Source organism: Rattus rattus, chromosome 2 (assembly GCF_011064425.1).
Source record: "Rattus rattus isolate New Zealand chromosome 2, Rrattus_CSIRO_v1, whole genome shotgun sequence".
In the NCBI taxonomy this organism is placed as follows: domain Eukaryota; kingdom Metazoa; phylum Chordata; class Mammalia; order Rodentia; family Muridae; genus Rattus; species Rattus rattus.
Window position 1 is genome coordinate 66,365,828 of NC_046155.1, and position 18,254 is coordinate 66,384,081.

Here is an 18,254-nt window from a genome sequence, read left to right on the forward strand (position 1 = left end):
GACTGGATGAATGCTGCTTACTAGATTGCTCCTCAAGGCTTGCTCAGCCTGCTTTCTTACACTACCCAGGACCACCTGCCCAGGGGTAGTACCTCACTCAGTGAGCTGGGCCCTCCCACATTGATCATTAATCAAGAAAATGCCCTACATCCTTGCCACAGGCACTCTGATAGAGGCATTTTCTCAACTGAGGTTTCCTCTTCCAGATGACGCTAGTGTGTGTCAAGCTGATAAGATCTAGCCAGGACAGCCATCAAGACCTTAGAATGGTGTCTGCATGCAGGAGGTAAGTAACTAAAGCCACTGTGCATAGCCAGCATCAACTTGCCAGCTATGGAAGGAGACCTTACAGCCCCACCCAAGCCTTCAGCTGAGATGGGATACATTTTCCAGTCACATTCTAGAAAAGGAGAGAAGTGCTGAAAATCACACAAGCATTTCTAGTACCCTGGTCTGTGTGCTTCCATGCATGTGCTCTCTTAAGCACTGTCCACTTTTCAATGCCTCTGCTTAAGGAAGAAAAGGTATAGTTGTCCCACGTTCTCTTGCTTTGCAGTTTCTGATGATGACCATCGCTTGCCCAGCTTAGCCCCCGGTATTCAATGCTCATGCTTTCTAGGTTTTAAAATTGTACATTAGCAAGCACAGGGACGGAAGTGCCGAGCTCCATGGATACTTGCCCACTTTTTTATGTTCTGTGGTTCAGGGGATGTTATTGAAAGATTTCCTGGATAGTATGGCTTATAGACATGTCCAAGTTGCTGCCTGAGAGCCATATGCATCTTAAGACATGGATGAATGAAGCACGACGCATTTGGAGATGACAACATTGCATTGCAATGTGCAAAGGCTGGACACCCCAGTACAACTTGAAACACTTCATGAACACTGCTAAGAAAAGTGCGCAGAAAGAAACAAACTGCACTTCATGGTAAAATGTCTGCTAATCTCGTTTTCTTGATCTCGTGTTGTATCTGTGTATGGCGTGCATGTGCGTCAACACGTATGGGTAGGTGTGTGCACCTATCTATTCGTGCACATGTAGAACCCAGAGGTCAATGTTAGCACTTTCTGCTTGTCTTTAAATTGCATTTATTTATGTATTATTTATGTAGTAAATTCATTCTTTTCCTTTGCATACTTGTGTGTATGTGTGTCAGGGTTCAAGGCCAAGGGACAACTTAAGAGAGTCAATTCTCTTCCTCCACCATGTGGGGCCCAGGACTGAACTAAGATCAGCAGGTTTGGCATCAAGTGCCTTGTGGTTTGAATGAGAATGTCCTTCAGAGGCTCGCATGTTTGAATGCTTGGTCCCTAGTTGCTGAGCTTTAAAGGAAAGACTAGGAAATGTGGCCTTGTTGAGAAGTGTGCCACTGGGGGTGTGCTTTGAGGTTTCAAAAGCCCATGCCAGGCACAGTCTCTTTCTACCTCGTGCTTGTGGGTAAGATGTAAGCTCTCAGCTCCTGCTCCAGCACTGTGCCTGCCTGCATGCCTGCTGCCTGCTTCCCCCATGATGATCATGGACTAACCTTCCTAATTAAATGCTTTCTTTTGTACGTTAACCTTGGTCATGGTGTTACAGCAATTGAATAGTAAGAAAGATATAACTTTAACTCAGTGATCTATCCTGCTGGGCTTCCCCTTTATGTTCTGGAGATAGGGTCTCCACTAAACTTGGAGCTCCCAAATTAGCCCAGACAGACCAGATAGCAAGACCCAATGACCATCCTGTCTCTATCTCCCTGCACTGGGGTTACAGACACATGCCACTATGTTTGGCTTCTTAGGTAGATGATGGGGTTTGAACTCAGGCTCTCATGCTTGCAGAGAAAGTACTTTAGCCACTGAGCCTCATCCCAGCCCTTATCATGTGCCTTACTGTCATCTCACCCTCCTTCTCTATCCTCCTATTGAAAGCAGCCATGCCCATACTCCTATAACTGTCTCCACAGACTGTATAAACAAAGTTGGAACTCTGTCCTCACATGCTCTTTCAATTTGTACAGATACTCATTTTCCAAAGACATCATCTGCTTGACACTGCAACTAAATCTATTTTCACGCATCTTGACACAGTGTTTAAACTTCACCCAAATGTGCCTTGTACTTGTTATGCGTGTTTTCCAGCGCAGGCTTTCTACAGGGATGTTCCCTCCTGGAGCCAGACCCCACGCTGTACCAACACGAACCTGACTGCTGGATACATTTTGATCCTATGAGGGGGATTCATCAGAAATCAGGCATTGGGAAACAAAGGCAACCAATTAGGCCCCCTTCTGAATGTTAACCTCAAATTCCAGATTTATCTGAGATCCTGCAGAGAAACAGAAACCTTTGTATGTGATATGGACCTTCCACGAAAGGAAAATGAAAAGGCCAGGGAAATGGCTTAGGTTAAAATATTGGTCACATGAGCATGAAAACCTGAGCTTGAGCCACAGAACATTTGTTAAAATCAAGGAGTGGTGAACTGCGCTTGTAAAGTCAGTGCTGCGGAGGAGACAGGAGAATCCTGGGACTCCTCTGGCCAGCCAATCAGACCAAAGCAGGGAATTCTGGGTCAACTGACACACCCTGTCTCAAAAAATAAAATAAAATTGAGGAATGATACTTCAGGTTGTTCTTTGAAAAACACACACACACACACACACACACACACACACACACACACACACACTATCCAGCATGAAGTTACTTTGGTAAGCTTTTTCTCAAAGCAAAACTCTCTATGGATCCCTAAAATGAATTTAAAGTGATTTTCAAATCAGAAGCTGATTGGCAAAACATTTTATAATTGGGATTCTCCCCGACTCCTGCAGGGAGCTAAAGATAGATTGGCTTCCCAAGGCCTCAGTCAGGGTGTTTCCACCATGCTCCTGCTCCTGCACTATGCCCCTAGGTGATGCCCAGTTCCAGGAAGGCTGCCCGCTGTGCCCTCCACACAGGGTAAGGCCATCCCTGACACTAGACAACAGGGAGAAAACACCAGGCGTTTTGGAGCTTTGCCATTACTCATGCCAAAGGAATGGCATGTCGTTCCATGCCAGCTCAAGGAGCCACTCTCCAGGCCTCTGCCCCAGGGCAGGGCTGGAAGCAAAGCTACCAAAGGCTCCAGACATCTGCAGCTGCCCTTAGAGGGCTGGCTCTGGGTCAACACATTGGCCAACTCCAGTGTCCTCAGTCAAAGGCTAAGAAGCCCTGGCTGCAAAGTTCTGAGTGGGAGAACAGAGATGGAACAGTCAGGGGAGATGGTGGGGAGGGAGCCAGGGCAAGTGGCTATGGGGGAAACCACCTACCTTGTCATTTGCTTTGGTCTCCTCTATGTGACAGGGAGAGACAGTGAGTAGGGAAACAGATCCCTCATGGCAAAGTGAAGCTCTTTAAAAGCAAACCCAGGCCAGTCTTACCATGTTCAGTGAGGTGGTCTAAGGGCAGAGTTGGGACAACTAACCAGCCAAAATGCCAGAGATGGCCCCCAATGAACAGTGCGACTCCTATAACACATGCAAAAAAGAAGTCAGGGTGCCTGGAAGGAGAGACTTCAGGTCCATGTGGATGGCCAAGGGCTTCAGCATAGCCAGCTCCTTCCTATAGGAGGTTGCAAAGCAGGGCTGAGGTCCACAGGGCTAGCCACTTAGGGGACAGACCTTCATGGCCTCCCAGAGGGCAGACAGATGTGAGAGCTAGATTCCACAATAAGTAAGGACAGCAGGAGTGTGGGGTGTTGGTCCACCCGAGAGTGTAGCACAGAAGCCCCGTTTCTCAGGTGAACAAGAATGACGGAGAACACAGCAATGGTCTATGAGACTGCTCCATCACTAAGCTGCCCAGCACACAACTATCAGCGAACCCAGGCCTGCAAAACCTCAGTCTTTTTTCAAAGAGAACCCTTGACATTGGACCCTGCCACACCATGGTCAATGTGTCCTGGCTGGCTCCTTCCAGCTGCTTCCCTCCAGGGCTTTCTTGACCAGGGGAAGGAACGCAGACAGATAGTACTTTGGGATTGCCCACAGTGAATATCAATCTGGGTTCAGGAGCTGTGTCCTCCTATCCTCCTGACTACTCTCCTGTCCTCCTCTATAGCGAAAGAGCCTGACCTCATTCTTAGGACTCTACAAAAGCCCCAGAGTTCTAGCCCTGGCCACATGCTGAGATTCCTATGGGAGCTTTATAAAGCCTGCAAAATTGCTGTCCCCCGGCACAGCGAGTGCCGGGGACTGGGAAACACCCCGGAGACCCCAATGAACAACTCAGCAGCCTCTTCCAGTTGGAATTTTTAAAATGGCATGAAATCATAGGAAAAATAAGCAAAACTCACTATGTGGGTGCTCCTTTGGCAATGTTCAGATGGAGGGACAGGTACACACCTCTGGCCATACTGTCATCTCCAGAGACCTCACTCTGAGCTCAGCTCCCCCATGTCTGAGGGCACTACCCCGTGCTCTCCCCACTGTATCGATGAACCACACCACCTGAGGAGAATGCAGAATGTGGTGTGTCCTGAGGGAGCCATCTGTCCTTTGCTCTTACCCCACTGCTACGGGTTCGAGTGTAAACCCTGAAGGTTCACATGGTTTCGATGGTGCTGATTCCACCTCTGACCGCAAGGAGGACCTGCAAGCTCAAGCCAAGGAAAATAGCACACAGAGGAAACTTTGAAGAAGGCCCACCGTCCCAGTCTGGCCCTTCAGAGCAAGGAGGCTCTCACTGGGGTTAGTCTAGATTCAATTGTAGGTTGACTTTCTATTGGGACATATATGCTGTTTCCTTCTTCTACAGGGAGGTCTGGGCGGGAGGCTGCTGGAGACCACTGTGACACCAGAGACTAAGGTGAGAGGCCACAGGGCTGGATGGCCCTATGTGGGCTTGGGCTCTGCTGTTCCTGAACTCTCAGCTCCCTCAGCCAGTGAGTCTGATCATGACCTGGAAGGAACTTGGCTATACTTCACCTCTCATCTGCCTTAGCACTCTGACATAAAGCTGGTGACAGACTCTAGGTCTGAATGGCCAGATGAGATTGTTGGACAAACCTCTCATAAAGCAAAAGGTAGCAGGGGACTTCATTTGTCGGATGCCTGGAAAGGCTTGCCCAGAAAATGTGCTTCTCATTATGTCAGGACATCTGTGGAAAGTGAGTGGGGGAACAGAATGACAACAGCCTCTCCTTTTCTATTTGAAGGCAACACCTTTCTGGGCTGGCTCTTGAGTGTGTGATGTGAGCTCTGATACAAGAGTACAAAGGAGCCCACACTCTACCAGCAGCTGAGGTGACATCACATACATGCCTCAGCTGAGACTAAGGCTGAGGCCTAGGAGACAAGGTAGCTGTCTGCTATTCTCAGGGATGGATCTCCCCTCATGCACTTTGTGCTGGTCCTCACTCAGCCAGACTTGGGGTTCACTTCTTGTTCCCCAAATTCTAGTCTAGGGAGAGCAAAGGGAGGTACTTGCCCATGTGGATGGTCACACCTCTACCAGCTCTCTGGGAACCTGACTTTAAGGATGAAGAGCAGAACCCACGGATTGAACCTTAAGTGAGGCCCCAGCAGAGATTCCACGAAGAGGCAGGGCATTCAAGCCTAGGGTCCCTCTTCCCAGTGGGTCCTGGCCCTCTTCTCAGGGAGTTTCTAGCTCTAACCATCGCATCCTAACCTAGTTACTAGGAACTAGTCACTCCATTGCCAATATAACCTCTAACAGTCGAACGTTCTAGGGATGAGCTCGGAGCAGTCGCCCTGGCAATGGTCACCCTCTCCACCTTCTAGGTTAAAAAAGCAGATTGGTAAATTGAGCCTGCCCGCCCCAGCTTCCAAGATCCCAAGCCGCAAGGAAAGGACACCACGCTTCAGTAGCTATCAATCCCTGAAGCTGAAGCTAAGCAGAGTAGCCAGGATCCATCTCATCGATCTCTGCCCAGCACAACCCTATCCATTCGGGACGTGCATTTGAATAAAACAAACAATAAATCATTTGCCAAACAAAGCACACTGTGCTTGAGACACATACCCGGGCGGCCGTTGAGACTCCTCCCAGAGGCGATATGCTGGGTGGAAAAAATCCCCTGGGGAATATGGGTGAGCATCACTTAGGCAGGGCAGAGCAGAGCAGAGCAGACAGTCAGTGGATTCAGAGCTCCAAGCCAGAGTCTCACCTTCAGGTTCTCCTCAGTGGACCTCACCTTTCTCAGCTGGACACAGGGCGGGCCTCATTTTCTGAGGCCCAGCAGCATGAACGGTGCTTCCAGTTCAGGAAGCAGGGGATGAGGGACCTGTCTACCCAGCTCAGAATGGGAGGGAGACATTGAACTCCTGATCCCTGAAGTATGCCACGGGGTTCCAGGTAAGGCTTACTTTTCTTAAGGGCCTCTGGGGACAAGCTCCATCTCTAAATAGGGAGCTGAAGCACACTGCCTCCTAGGCAGAGGAAGGCAGGAGGTGACTTCAGCTGTTGGCAAACAGAAAGAGTCGTACAGAAAATCTATTTCTGGTGACGTTAAAGTGCACGAGGAAAGTCACTGAGAACGTAACTAGAGAGGAATGTCTCTTTGTTTCTCCTTCTATTTGGCAACAATGCCTTTTCGGGACTGCTTCTTCAACGTGCAATGATTTCAAACTCATATGCACAGATGTTGGTCTACATCTGCGTTTCAGACCTAGAGACTGCCCTGTGTGAGCGGGCAGGTACCCGAGTCAGAGCAAGGACTGAAGAAGAACCCAGAGGCATTGGTGCTGCCCACCATGAGTTTGGACAAGGGGGCCTTCAGAGAGCTTCCTGTCTTCTGACAGAAAGGAGGCAGTGTCTGCATTTCTGTTCAGTCAGTTCTTGGGAAATGTACACTCAGGCTTGTCCCACAAGCCCAAGCCTCTTCTCTCGGGCTCCCTCCTTCTCCCGCTGCAATTGTGTCTCTTTTCTCTTTCCTGCAAGGTGCGACCAGCCAAGGTGCTGTGAACTGAACGCTGTGACACTCTCCTTCTTCACGCCTTTCCCGGAGGTCTCATTCCTACTCTACGCAGATTCAAAGGAAACTTAAAATGTGGGCTCCTGCATAGGCTGAGGTCCTTGTATGAAACATCATGGATGCTAGGGCAAATGAAAATCAGGTTTGTCCCCCAGAGAGGTCAAAGTTTACCACTAGAAACTTTGTGGGCCTATTTGTGGCAGCTTTGCCTGTGGAAGCTGGCAGACACCCTGACTCTGAGGACCCTATATCCCTGATATGATAGTTTTGCTGAATCTTAAGATGAACAGGTTAGCCCAGAGAGGCAGTTTTGAGTTACGGGCTCTTTGCTTCTGTTGAACAGACCCGACCCACCCAAGAGAGTCAGGAGCTTGTACTGTGCACCCCACATCTCACAACCTGGCCTCACCCTTGACTTTTGAACCAACATCTGCTCCAGGGACACCTGGTCACCCTAGCCAGACCCCCTAGGCCTTATTACTTAGGGTACCTCTGATTAGTGTCATGACATAGCTTAGGAACTCAGCCTGCAGCCTCAGTTTCCCTAAATTAACCTCTGCTCCGGGTCGCACCTAAAACCGTCAGCTCTTTCCTTAGCCTCTAGCCACACTGCAGACATAAGCCAGCACACTCAGCTGTTTCTAAACCATGCACGGCAAGTGCTTTCTTACCTACTGAGTCATCCTCCTAGCCCCAAATTCCCAGGGTTCATGATAGGAGAGAGGTCGCTCAAGACTCTCAAACCTATGAAAAGTGGTCCGCAAACACGTATCTCTACGGATGGAACTGCCAGCATGCTTCGGAATCTCCAAGGGAGGCACAGGTCCCTCAGGCAGGTCCAGACTCTTGGCTGGTGTCCCTCTGATTGATGAGCCCCAAAGCTCTGTCTTGTCCTACTCCTCCTGACCCTGCTCCAGCTAGCTGCATCCAGACACCTGCTGTTCCCCAGGCAGGAGAAGCCACTTCCCGCTGCGAGGCAAGCTTACAGAAGCCTCTCTGTCTGAAATACTTCAGTCCTGTTGGCTGCCAAGAAAGCGTTCACACCCAAGCCTGCCCTCCTCAGTTAAACCCTTCCAGTTCCCTGCAAGCCCATCCCACCTGTTCTGCCCCACCTCTGCACTGGATCACCTCTCCTCCCTTGGGGTGGTAGCTTTCTCATCCCTGGGGATCTGGGACATCCATAGGACAGGCTGTGTATATAAGCATGCTGTGTATATAGTCTAAGGATTCAATAAAGATCTAAGCATCCCATTTGTCCCTTCTTACAGACCATCAAACACTGCTAGCATTTGGGGGAAAACTCAGAACGAGCCCTTGAAATGTTTCTAGGTGGCTAAGAACAGCCCTAAATCAGTACAAACTAAATCAGCACAGTACAAACTTATTAAACTTATTAAATGTCCAATTCTTGCATTTTTATATTACATCTGAGCACAAGTTGGAGCTTTGATTTAAAAAATAAAGTTTAAGAGAGTAGGCTGATGATGTCATGCACAGAGGACTGCTCTGTGGGCAAAAGGAAATGTATTGAATTACTGATATGCTTGATCAAGAGCGGCTGGGAGCTCAGGCAAAGAACCCTAAGTCAACAACGGCTGGAAGTTAAGGACAGGGTGACTGGCTGTGTCAGAACACCCCCATCTAGCACATAAGTGTCTCCTGTTCCTGTAGGCTGCTTTTAAGTCCAGGGAAATCACTAGCCAAGAAAAGTGGTTGGGAACAAGGACTCCTTCCTTTTGTAACAATGCAGGATAATGTGGCTGAGAAACCAGGAGGGTTTTTTTTTTCTTTTCTTTTTCTTTTTTTCTTTTTTCTTTTCTTTTTCTTTTTCTTTTTTTGCTTTGTTTTTGTTTTATCAGTGAACAGCACAGTACAACCAGGACTCTGGAGGAGTTTTATCTACGAAGCTAAATATTTTATGCTCTTTGAGAGAACATTTGCAAGCCTTGTGTTCATTAAAGGAAGTACCCTACAGCAACGATTTGCTGGCCCAGACTGAGCGTCTGCGCACCCTTGAATGCAACAGACAGGACATATACCTTCTGGCTGCTTATTAAATCACACTGGCTGCTTCCCCTGTAACTTGGAGAGAGCATCTATGGCAGAGGACTAAGGTGTTAGGGCCTGGATTCTAACGGGATGCAACCGTGTACCACCATGCTTTCTAGAACTGTCTCAGGCTAGGCCCTAGTTCTCATCTTCTTCCCAGGCGTGCCCAAGATAGAAGACTCCACACTCGTTCTGAAAGAGCATGTGCCGGGGTGAGAAACAGAAGCTTGGTCTCTTCGAGTCTAGCTCACTCCTTCACTGCCTAGCTCAACAGCTTCCCTTTTTCCTCTCTCTTCTCTCAGCCCCTTCCCTCTCCTCCATGTCGGTAGAAGATCAGGGTGAAGGGAAACTGGGATGAAGGGAGAAAGATTGGGGAGAAACTTGGACAAGAAATGCCTTCATCTGGACTTGTCCCCTCAGGGAGTTCCCTTGGGTCTCTAAGAGACCTGGAAAGCAGTCTAGGGCATTCGGTAGAAGGAAGCACTTTATCCATGGAGGAAGTTAGAGGCTTTCCCACTTCTAATAACTCATCCCTTCTCTCCTTAAAACAACTAGCCCACAATCTGCAGTATGTTCTAGAACACATGATTGATATGGAACTGTTACAATGGTCTTCAACAGGTGAGTGTGACCCCTTTGGGGGTCAAACAACCCTTTTGCAGAGATTACCTATACTATTGAAAAACCGCAGATTCAAATTTCCAATAGTAGCAAAATAACTTATAAATTAGCAATGAAAATAATTCTATGGTGAGGAGGGAACATATTGAAGGAACTATATTGAAGGGTCACAGCATTAGGAAGGTCAAGAAGCACTGGGCTAGGGCAAGACTATCTGTGGGAAATTATGCCATGAGAAAAATGGACTGCTGGTATCTTCAAAGTCTGATTAGAGCCCTTGTCCGCGTCTGTCTCCATGCAGGGTGCTCGTAAGTCAGCATCTCTCGAGGAGATTTGGTCCTCCCTTGGGATGGAAATCTACCTGTGTGGGGAATCCCAACAATAGAACTCAATAAAAACTGGTTCCCGTGACGGGAATTTCAGGCAGACAGGTGGAAGTAAGAAGGGAGGCCTCCAGGCAGGGCATCAAGTCCTGCAGGTGGGTGTCCAGCTTTGAGGCTGGCCTCTTTGAGCTGGAGAAGAAAGGAAGGTCAAAGCTGGCAGAGCTTCACACGCTACCTGTGGCAGATAGCGCTCCCCACTTCCAGGCCCCACAGAGGGGGCATCTTGCTCTCAGGACAGCACTTGGGCTTGTTGGCCTTGAGTCAAGGTCAGTGCCTTGTGTACAGAGCACACAGCCCTCAGAGCAAACTGCTTAGAGGCTGGCTGGGGAGACACAGCCAGCCTGGAATCTTCAGGTCCTTGGAGTGGGAGACAAAATAAAATGGCATAGTCTAAAGGCCACTTGTCATAATACACTGCAATCAAGAATCTATCCAAACAAGAATCCAGAAAGCTAGTGGAGGAGAAAAAAATGGAACTAATTTTCTCCTCAGTACAAATGGTGACTAATGTCCAGCTGGAAGTATACAAATAGATCCAAGTCCTAACAAAAATTACGTCTGTTTCTTGACTAGAAACCTAGCACCTGCCCCAAGGACACTGGGACAGAGACTTGGGCACTTTCAAGCTCTTGGTTCAAGTGAGGAAGCCCCTGACTGATCTGCAAGCGTAAGCCATGTTTCTCTCTGACACTGCACGAGAACCTTTGTTATATCCAGGTCTGTCTCCTGTTCTAAAGATGGGAATCCTCAGGCTGTGGAGTCGGCTCAGTAGGTGCTTGCCACATGAGTATAACTACCTGAGTTCGATCCCCAGCACCGGTGTAAAATGCCAAGGGTGGTGGCTTTACCTGTAACCCAAAGACTTAGACAAGCCAGTGAGCTCCAGGCCAGTGAGAGGTCCTGACTCAATAAACAAGATGGAGAGGGATAGCCAGATGGCTCAATGGCTAGGAGCACTTGCTGCTCTCGTAGAAACCTGGGTTCAGTTCCCAGCACCCATTTGGCGACTCACAAATACCTTTAACTCCAGTTCCAGAGGATATGACTCCGGTGGGCGTGAGGCAAGAGTACAGTGTGCGTGCATCAAGCCTGTGGGCAAATACTCATACACATAATATAAAATAAACATCTTTTTAAACGTAGATGGAGAAACTACCCCAGACACCTATGAACCTCTGACGAGGGCATGTGTGGGTAAGTATTCCTGTGAGCGCGCGCGCGCGCGCGCGCGCGCGCACGCACACACACACACACACACACACACACACACACACACACACGGGGGAGGTGGGAGAGAAAGAGACAGGGTAGAAGAATCACACCTGCTCAGGAACATACTGAAGGATCACATCCTTCTGACATCATCATTCCACCTCAAAGTGCTTGCCCAGAGCCCCAGTTTGTGCCATCTCCCTCGGGAAACAAAGACCTGTCTGTTCTATTGGTGGCTCTGTTCCAGGCAGGGTGACATGGCTGAAGAACCCTCTGGGCTGGGCTTCCTTGGCTGTTCCTCCGCAGACTCCCACACCACTGGCTCTGTTGCCCTTGCCCGTGCATTCTTCCTCTTCATACCCCAAACATCCTGAGCCCCGGGTACTGTAATAGTCCAGCCATCCCTGGCAGGTGCAGAATCACACATCTGCTGCAGGAGCTCGTGGCCAAACTGTCACCCCACAGTGGATATCTAAGGAATCAGAGTCTGTGTTACCCACACTCAGGCCAGAGGCCCAAACAAACTTCGCAATCAACGCGCCACTCTTCACCCCAGTCTACTGATACTCAAACACCAGACTATAGCACAGCACAGCTAAGGACCAATTTTCAATTGAGCTTCCTTCCTCTTGATGGAGTTTCTGTCTGTTTTTGACTCCCTGTTGTTATTAGTATTCGATACCAATTCTGTGGCAAGCTAGATCAAATGCATTCTTGGTTGTATTTTGAAATGATTTCAAAATAGGCAACCATTCTTTAGAACTATTTTATATGGCCTCTCCTTCATTGGGAATCAATATAAAAGGATATGTTAATTTGTTTTTCTGAATTACGTGGCTAAGAGTTTTTTTTTTTTATTTCGTAAGCTTCACCAAACCCTTTGAAGTATTTATTTATGTAACTGAAAGAAAGAGACCCATATTTCTGGCAGAGAGCCAGACGCAGTGAGTACAGAGGCTGTGAACCACATCAAAAGTCCCTGTGTGGCACACCTGGATGGGGTGGACCCCAACCTGTGAGATTTGTGGAGCTGCCACAGGACCTGAGAAAAGAAAAGGGTGGGTAATTCCCAAAGGAGAACCCTCCCAGCCCATCAGCCCCACCATCTGCCTCTCCTGGAGAGTTAGAAACATTGTATATTCCTATCACCTTTAGGTGTGGTTTATACATCCCAACCATCTGGAGGGCAGGTGGACTCTGGTCAGAGAGCCCCCAGAGCAGTGGTTCTCAACCTTACTAGTGCTGTGACCTTTTTCTACAGTTCCTCATGTTGTAGTGACCCAGCCCACCATAAAAACCAAAAAATCGCTACTTCATAACTATAGTTTTGCTACTGTTATGAATTATAATGGGAGTATCAGATATGCAGGATATCTGATATACAACCCCAAAGGGGTCACAACCCACGGGTTGAGAACCACTGCCCTAGCACCTGGAGAGGTTCAGAGATGTTCCCGAGCTGCTGCCCTATTCTCTGGAGGAGAAGGAGTTAAGCCCTGGGCATTGGGGGCCGTCCACAGCTTCGTCCTCTTATGTGATGGTTGCAAGGCTGTTCTTATGCCTTTATTCCTCTGCATGCTTCCTTCTGGGCTACACTGCCTCTTGGTGCTGCGGTTGCCTGGTTTCTGCCTGGCTTCACACCCAGCTTGGTTTAATTCAGGCCACAAACCCAGGTTAATGTCCACAGCCAGCTGTAGTTTTGCCTCGTGGACCACTAACACCAGAATCAGTGGTGCATTATGGAGAATGGATTCACTCGTGCACCATAAGTGAAAGCATTATGAGACTAGATAACTAAATTATGCAAATTTTACAAAATCGTTCAGCTCATCATGCAAAAATTAAAGCTGCCTAGAATGCCACGTCATATTGATCCCCACTAGTCTTTCAGGTGGCCTACAGAGAAAGACTCTATCCACTAACAATGTTTTTCACTTGCTGGACAACCTTCAGCGTCATTTCTCAGGTGCCGGCTACCTTCTTAGAAACAGTGTCTCTTGTTGGCCTGACTCACCAAATAGCCTAGGCTGTCAAACCCAGCAAGTCCCAGACATGCACCTGTTTCTGCCTCTCCAGAGCTGGGATTACAGGTGTGCAGCATCACACCCGGCATGTTTTAGGTAGGTTCTGGGTCTTGAACTTGGGTCCTCTCGCTTGGAAGGCAAACACTTTTCCCACTGAGCCATCTCCCTGGTCCTGTGTTGGTTTTTACCATGTATGATGTGTATAGCATTAAGTACTTTAGGAAACAGACTCAGTTCCCTGGGTGTTGTGCACATGCTTCCTAATGTGTATGCATCCTCTGAGCCCGTCCCAGCAGAGCAGTGATGGCCAGTCCACCCCCGAGGAATGAGCAGCATTGTCTGAACTTAAGTCATTTAAACAAGAACCACACCAGAGGCAGAATTTGAATCCAAGCCTAACCCCAAAGTCCAAGGTCTCAAAGACGGACTCCTTATTGACACACTGGTGGAAGAGTTGAACTTTTAAAACAAATCAACTAGAAACCTAAAATAGACTTGAACAAGTACTTCAGAATAGGGCCAAATGTCCTTCCATGGAACCAAGAAGAAGAAAGATTACTCTCTGGCCAGGGTCCAGAGGGCTAAGTCACTCAACAATTGAGTTGGAAGCTAAACAGGCACGTCTTCTGGTTTAGAAAGTTAGAGGCCTCCGGGGAGATGAGGCCACAATGCTATCTGCTAGGAGACAGCAAGCCAACGATGACCTACATTGCACAGGGCTTTCTCAAGTAATTCTCAGGTGCTAAGAGACCCAACTCTCCTCCAACAGCAGCATTCCCTTCTGTTTTGGGGCAGAGCCTCCCCAGGTGAGACCCAAACACCATAAACAAGAAAATGCATTAGCGAGGGAAGAGAACGCATGTAGTTCCTGTTTCCCTATTGCCCCAAACCTCCTTGGGAAGTCCTGTAGGGTTTCTTCGATTCAGTATCCCCTTAAGAACTGGCCCTGCATCTCCTTTCTGGGTTTGTCTACTCTCTCCGTGATCCAGTGTACATCAATAGACATCGCAACAGACATCTATGGAAAGCACAGAAGCTCATTCGCACAAGCACACATGCTCCAGAGAGCCTTACACATAAGCACACATGCTCCAGGGAGCCTTACTTCATCACCGGTTTTTCCATCCAACAGCAGCTAGCAAGAGACTGCTTCCAAGGACTGAACTCACAGTCCTGGTCTAACCTAGGCCCCTGTTGAGCATCCCGTTTGGAAACCGAAAGGAAGCTAGTGTGTTCAAAAGGGTGAAGATAGCATTAGAGTTGGGCGGGTGGAGTTGGGGCGGGGGAGATGAAGGCACCCCTTTGATTTAGGACATGTTAGGGGTGAGGTGGTTGCCTTAGAAGAAAACGCAGGCGCACTGCAGAACCTGCCTCAGCCTACAGATTTGTCTCTGACCAGCAGGGGCGTGGTTTCAATAAATGTCCTCAGAGATGGAGCCATGAGGATCAAAGAGGGACCGTCAGGCGCAGAAGCACAATTTGACTGAAATGGTTGCATGCACCTTCCCATACGTCTCTACACTTCCTCCGGTTTAAAAGATTTGCATGCGAGGAATGCCTAGGGCTCAGGAGATGCTCCCAGGACAGAGCTACGAGGGCAGAGTTTCAAGTCTTCCTCCAGGCTATCTCAGAGGTGGTAGGGCTGCTGACCCAGGAGCACTGCTGGGCCAAGCGTGCTTCCACAGCAGGGACACATGAGTTCCCAGGCTGGGAACCAATGGCCAGCTCTGTTCTAACCTTGTAACCAGACAGGAGCTCCAGGAAGCATCCAAGGACAACGCCTCCCTTACTGAAACTTCGGGACTGATTTTCTTGAGAGGTTCTGGATTATCAAATCCAGTTTATCCAATGACCTAGCCTTTCAGTAAGACAGGCAGCTGCTATCAACTTCCGAAGCAGAAAACTGTTAGGTTGTGTTGAGGGGGTGGTGGTGATTCACAGATAATATTAATCCCAAGAAACTAGGACCTGGGCCCCAACCTGGTGTTCAAGGAGGCAGAAGCCCTCTCCCTGACAACGTGGACCCCACCTTGTAGGCAAACCAACGCCTGGCCTTTTGTTTGCCCAGGGCCTTGAACTTGCACTGAGAGACTCAGCCTCCGTCTTTCATCCATGTCCTGAAAGCTAAGGGACCTTGACAACCACCAGCAATCCACTGTTTTAGGCCCCTTTGGCTTAGTCTCTCAGCTTTGGGAAAACGTTCCCAACCTTTTCCCCCCTGCTCCACTTTAACTAAGCATAGGTTTTTACATTGTAGGGAAATAAATGCATAAACATCGTTCCAATGTGTCCAGGCACCTTGGGTCATGAGACGCTTAAGTGCAAGGACATTACTGACTGGGCAAAAGACAGTCATTTCTAGAACACATGAACACCCTTTGCTGGTCTTCCTTCAAACTCTCTGACACAGTCAAGGTTCCATTTTCTTCCTGTAGTTTCTTAGGTTCCAGCACTTACAGAGTCGTTGTAACTCAATATAAACCTGCATACATCACACTCTAACCTTTCTAGAATAATACTTCACGTCTAGAAGGAATTTAGGTCAGGTACAGTCCTTAGTCCTCAGGCTTGGCTCTACCTCATCACCCTGTGGGTCTCCGAGCCTTCCCCAGATGGTCCCAGGAAACACCAAGATGGGTACCGCTGGCCTTTGGCTCCAGGACCTCCTCAGGTCCCCCCACTGACTGCAATTCCTGGTGTCAGATCTGAGCTACCTGCCAGGTTTCCCCACCTCGACGCTGAATCCCCAACTGATGCCTGCCTAGGAAGGCGCCCGACCCTACCACCAGCATCCGCGCAGCGCCCCCGCTGAGCCGGGAGTTGGCGTAACTCAGTCACTTTCTGGAAAAGCTCCAGTCTCAAGCCCTGCGTGCGCAGCCCCCAACACACCGGTTGGCACTCCCTCCCATTTGCACTCCCTTCACGCAGTCCCCCGGTCGCTATCTTCTTCCCACAGTCGTCACCCCGCAGACACACGCCCTCTGCGTAGCTGTTCACAGAGAGCGCTGCTGAGGTGGTAGCCAAGTTCGGACCGCGCCTCGGGCAGGTAGATCACAAGATCTCCAGTCTCTAGCACCCTGTGCACTAGGAGGGTGGCTTGGACGCAGCACCCGGACAAGACCGGCCCCCTTCCTGGCAGTGGCTCAGGATATCCCGGTCTGCTCGATGTGCAAGGGAAGCACAGCCACCTCCGGACGCACTGACACTCGCCCTCACCGGGCCACTCACCTCCCAGGGATCGGTGCTGTCGCGCCGATCGCCCCGCCGCGGCGACTCCGCATCTCCCGGGCGCCTGCCCGCCCCGCTCCGCTTCGGGGTGCCCGCTGTCCCCGCCGGCGCGAGGGAGGGTCGTGGGGACGCGCGTGGGCAGTGAGGTCCCTACGCCGCCGGTGACTTCTTCCGAAGCCCGCAGCCCGTAGCCCGCAGCCCGCAGCCCGCAGCCCCACAGGAGAGCAGGAAATCTGTCCGGCCCGGTCCGGCCGCCTCCAGCACTGGGCTAGGGCTCCGGCTCCGGCTCGGGCTCCAGCTCCGCGGCGGGGGCGGGGCCCTGGCGCTGCGAGGGGCGACGGCGACGCCTGGTGCCTGGTTTTGGGAGCGCACCGCGGGCGCCCACCCTCCTGCAGCTTTGGCCTTTGCACTGGGAGAATGCAGCTACATGCCCTCTCTGGGGAGCTCCTGGCACTCTGACTGGACACAGTGTATCAGGGAGGGTCCCAAACGTTGATTACACTCAGACAAGCCGTAAAGAAAGCACAAGGTCCCTCCTATTCAGCCTTCCCTGAATAGTGTGACATTTAAAGTCTCACAACTGGTAAAGCAGGGGACAGCCCTGCTTCAGAGAAGTTGGCGGAGTTGAGAAATGTCCTAGACACTCCCTGCCAGAAAAGAGTGTGCGGGCGCCCCATGGTGGGTGCCTAAGGGTATACAATTAGTAAGACATGTCTGGCAAAATATAACACACATGGAGCAGAGCACAGCACGGGGACCAGATCTGCGGCTCTGGGGACTTATTTCATAGTGATTTAGTTTGGACTATACAGCTTAACACAACCTAGAATTGAGTCTCAAGCGGAAATAATCTAGATCACGCTGGGCTTCAGGCATGCCCTTTGGGGGTTGTTTGGATTGTTAATTGATACAGGGAATCTCATCCCACTGTGGGCAGCACCATTCCCTAGGATAGGGGTCCTGAACAGTGTTAGAGAGAAGGCTAGATGCAATTTGGCAAGAAAGGGTGTGTTTAATCTATTTACTCTTGACTTTGTAAGTTATATCTGAAGTCCCCCAGCCCCCCAACCCCGACATTCCTGAAATAGTGAATTGTAACTTGGAGTTGTAAGTCAAAGAAATCCTTTCTTCCAGAATTTACTCCCCCACCCCCCATCCCAGGATATTTTCTTTCTCAGCAACAGAAATAAAACTAGAACAAGGACATTCTGACTGGAAGGCAGAAAGCACAGCAAAGGCATGGTGTCCATCTTGGTTTTGAACCTGTTTGGTTGGGCCAAGGCCTAGCCTCATGGAGATGCCATTTCTGTGTTGGGACCTTGCTTGTAGAGCTTATAAATGAATGAGGGGATGAGTAAATGAATGCAAGAAAGGCACGCATGGGCTGTTACCTCACCCTGCGTTCTACTGCTGTTAGAGCTGCAGAGCCAAGCTGACTTACAAGGTGCCTGTTTCAAAGAGCCATCAGTCAACTCAAGCTGGGGCCTGTATCGGGCAGAGCTGTAGACTGGAAACCTGAAGAGCTGTGGAACCCTCTAGAGTACTAAGAATATTCTTCCTTTCCCATGGTTCCAGGGTTTTCCTCTTCCTTTCTTGCCTTACTCGCCCCTGCTTCTGGGGGCTTCTCCAGAGCTGTAACGCCACTGTGTGCATATCATTCAGAAGCATGCAGCCTTCCAGACACCTGCAAGCTCAGTTCTTCCAGCACCCTCTGCCAGTCCAGCCCCAGCCCTTGCTCTTGCTTTCTAGGCCTTGGCTCTTCCTCTGTGTGTCTTG

At 49.7% G+C, this 18,254-nt stretch overlaps 1 protein-coding gene across 1 annotated transcript in view; it reads right to left on the reverse strand.

Moving 5' to 3' along the window:
* The window catches only part of LOC116893106 (serine/arginine repetitive matrix protein 3-like), a 66,885-nt gene that overhangs the window by 46,553 nt on the left and 2,078 nt on the right, over positions 1–18,254 (reverse strand). Inside the window, exon 2 of the mRNA XM_032895045.1 lies at positions 16,479–16,887. Coding sequence (XP_032750936.1) covers positions 16,479–16,887 — 409 coding nt within the window. The remainder of the gene's footprint in view (positions 1–16,478; positions 16,888–18,254) is intronic.